This window comes from Hakea prostrata, chromosome 9 (assembly GCF_041222555.1).
Source record: "Hakea prostrata isolate BN-2017 chromosome 9, UWA_Hpros_2, whole genome shotgun sequence".
Lineage (NCBI taxonomy): Eukaryota > Viridiplantae > Streptophyta > Magnoliopsida > Proteales > Proteaceae > Hakea > Hakea prostrata.
Genome location: NC_142608.1, coordinates 49,762,539 through 49,765,334, shown reverse-complemented (window position 1 = coordinate 49,765,334; position 2,796 = coordinate 49,762,539). Strand labels below are relative to the sequence as shown.

Here is a 2,796-nt window from a genome sequence, read left to right as displayed (position 1 = left end):
CACTCAAATAGGGGGTACTCCTCCTCCTCATCATCTATGGCAAAGATGTCAGCCAACTCAATCTTGTCCCCATTACCTTGCTCTTGACCTAACCTAATGTGCTCCTCTCTCAACCTCATATTATAATGAACATATACAAGATCCTCCAGCCGCTTCACCCCCAAACGGTTCCGCCTCTTAGAATGTATCAGATTGAATGTGCTCCAGTTACGCTCGCAGCCGGTGGCAGAAGATGTCTGGGAGAGCACTATAACTGCAATCTTAATCAAGTACTCCGAGTCTAACCCGTATTGCAGCCACCACTCAGCTGCAAGAAACATAACCAACCTAATTAATAATAGTAAAAATAAATTGTGTCAAAAACTCAAATTGAGCATCTAAGACTTAGACTAACTGACTAAGTGACTAACCAGGAGTGGTGTTCTCCCTAGCTTTGAATAGCGATCGAGCGACCGTAGCTACCAGTAGCATCTCTAAAAGCCTTTAACTGCGATAAATAATTACAAAGTTAGTAATAAGAAACAAGTATTTAGCCAAATTCTTAAGTACTAGACTACTAGTCATCTCACAAGTCACAACTCACAGTCTTACCTCATTATTAATTAATGCTTGTTTTGTCGCATCCGGTTCCAACCTTTCCACTACTTCATGGACTGCCCGGATCAAATCTGTCCTCATCCCAAGTTCTTTACTGTAGTGGTACATGGGGTTCAAATAATAAGCTATCAAACAAGCCAACAAATGAGATGGTAAGAAACTATAAAACTACATAATAAGTATTACGTTATTAACAATTAAGTATTTAAGTAATAACTTGAAAATTTTAATAAGTTTCAACTCACCAGCCAAATGCAATGGATGTTTCAACTGCCTTTCCCACCTTTCTTGGATGATGTTAAGGAATTTCTGGTTGCCCCTAGGATAGACTTTCTTAACCATCTCCTTCATCATCTCAACTGCAGCCCATATATGTGGTAAAGTTGGTTTCCTTTGTTGATCTACCAACTTCAAGACTGTCACCACAGGGTCTAGAAGCTTGATAACAACTCTTAGATTTGCCCAGAAGCTATCACTGGATATGGTAGCCCGTGCTGCTCTCCCTGCCGGTGATTCTGATTGGGGCCAAGCAAACCAGTCTTCAGATGCAAACATAGCACGTAGTTGGGCTTTCTTCTTCTGAAAACTCTTCAAGGAAATCCAATTTGCAGCAAATCTTGTGACCCCAGGCCTCACCAAATCACCACCACATGTCCTCCTCAACATATCCAAATCAAATCCATGGTTATATACGAATGTGGTCACATTTCGAGCCCGTTGAACCACATTCTTCACAAATTTGACTTCCCCCATGTCTTTTAGCATCAAATCAATACAATGTGCCGCACAAGGAGTCCAAAAGAGCCTATACCTGGGATCCTCCATCAACTTCATCCCAGCCTTCTTGAAATTGGCGCCATTATCAGTCACAACTTGCACCACGTGCTCGACTCCAACCTCTTTCACCACATTCTTCAACAACCCATATATGTATTTTGCATCCTTCTTGTGACCGGATGCATCAACAGACTTGAGGAACACCGTCCTCCCATCACAATTCAACATAAAATTGATGATAGACTGTATAGTGGGACCAGTCCAACCATCACACATCACTGTCACCCCATAGTGCATCCACATTGGCTTAAGGCCATCAATGTAGGCTTTCAACTCTTCCTTATGCCGTGGGAGATATACATTATATATCTCATATGGGGTTGGCCCAACCACCCCACGTCCAGCACCACTGATCTCATCCACCATCGCCGTATAATAAGGCCCCTGTGCAGCATTTGCCGGAACACTGTGATATAATGCCCACTTAGAAAAGGCCATCCCCACCTTGTCCTTCACATTACCCCACATATGCTTTAATTTCTTCTGTTTTGACTGTGGCTTCGCAAACAAGTCAGGATCAGTGCGTAGTATCTGCACATCAGGATCGGCCTCAATGGGTCTAGAAGCAGTAGATGTGGCACTAGGTCGTGATCGTGGGGCCCATGGTAATGGAACTGACTCTTTGGTACTCTGGCTCCTCCTCATACTGGAGCTGCCTCCACTTGCCCTCCCAACATCTGGATCTCCAGATGACCCTGCACCCACGGCTCTCTGTGTCCTCCTAATCTCATCGAGTCTATAAGACTCCCTACTCATCCTGAGTACTCTCTCCATCTCTGCCTCTGGGGATGATGCATCAGCTGGATCTGGATCCACATTTGTCTCTCCCACCTCCACCTCCTCTATGCATGCTGCCTCGAACTGATCCCTCTTTGCTTTCTTTTGTGCCCTCTTCTCTTGCCCTCCTTTCACATACTTTGTCATTGCCACTTTAACTTCATAAGGGACATTGGGGCATCCAACCACATTGCGGTCCCCTCCCGCTAGATGGATCTTTAGTCTAGTGGCCCCACCTGATCCAATCTTTTTCAAACAATATTTACACTCTGACTTTTTCCTATCATCTGTCAGAGGCTTACCATGCTGCCAAGCTATGTCAGACATTGTGTTTCTATCTGAATCTCCAACTCAAAACTCAAAAGCTTGTGCCTGAATCTGAATTCCTGATACAAACATACATAATATTTAATAATCACCGTTAAAAACTTAAAATACAAACCCAACAGTCCAACACTTAAATTTTAATCAAAGCATTAATACTTTAACTGTTTAACATCTAAATACAAAAACTAAGAAAAATTCTTCAATTTAAGCTTGCACTATAATGGAACAAGTGAACAACAATAGAGAAGAGAGAACAAG

The 2,796-nt window shown here is 42.8% G+C and overlaps 1 protein-coding gene across 1 annotated transcript; it reads right to left on the bottom strand.

Moving 5' to 3' along the window:
• Positions 1-765: 765 nt before the first annotated feature.
• LOC149005422 (uncharacterized) lies at positions 766-2,538 on the bottom strand. The gene is made up of 2 exons (XM_089135894.1): positions 1,649-2,538; positions 766-1,582 (listed from the first exon to the last, which is right to left on the bottom strand). Exons 1-2 carry the CDS (start codon positions 2,536-2,538, stop codon positions 766-768), a joined length of 1,707 nt encoding a protein of 568 aa, XP_088992020.1.
• Between the last annotated feature and the right edge of the window lie 258 nt (positions 2,539-2,796).

Coding starts and splice junctions, on each gene's coding strand:
- LOC149005422 (XM_089135894.1), bottom strand. CDS start 2,538: ATGTCTGACATAGCTTGGCAGCATGGTAAGCCTCTGACAGATGATAGG. Junction 1,583..1,648: donor CACTATGGGGTGACAGTGAT/GTGTGATGGTTG, acceptor TTGTGATGGGAG/GACGGTGTTCCTCAAGTCTG.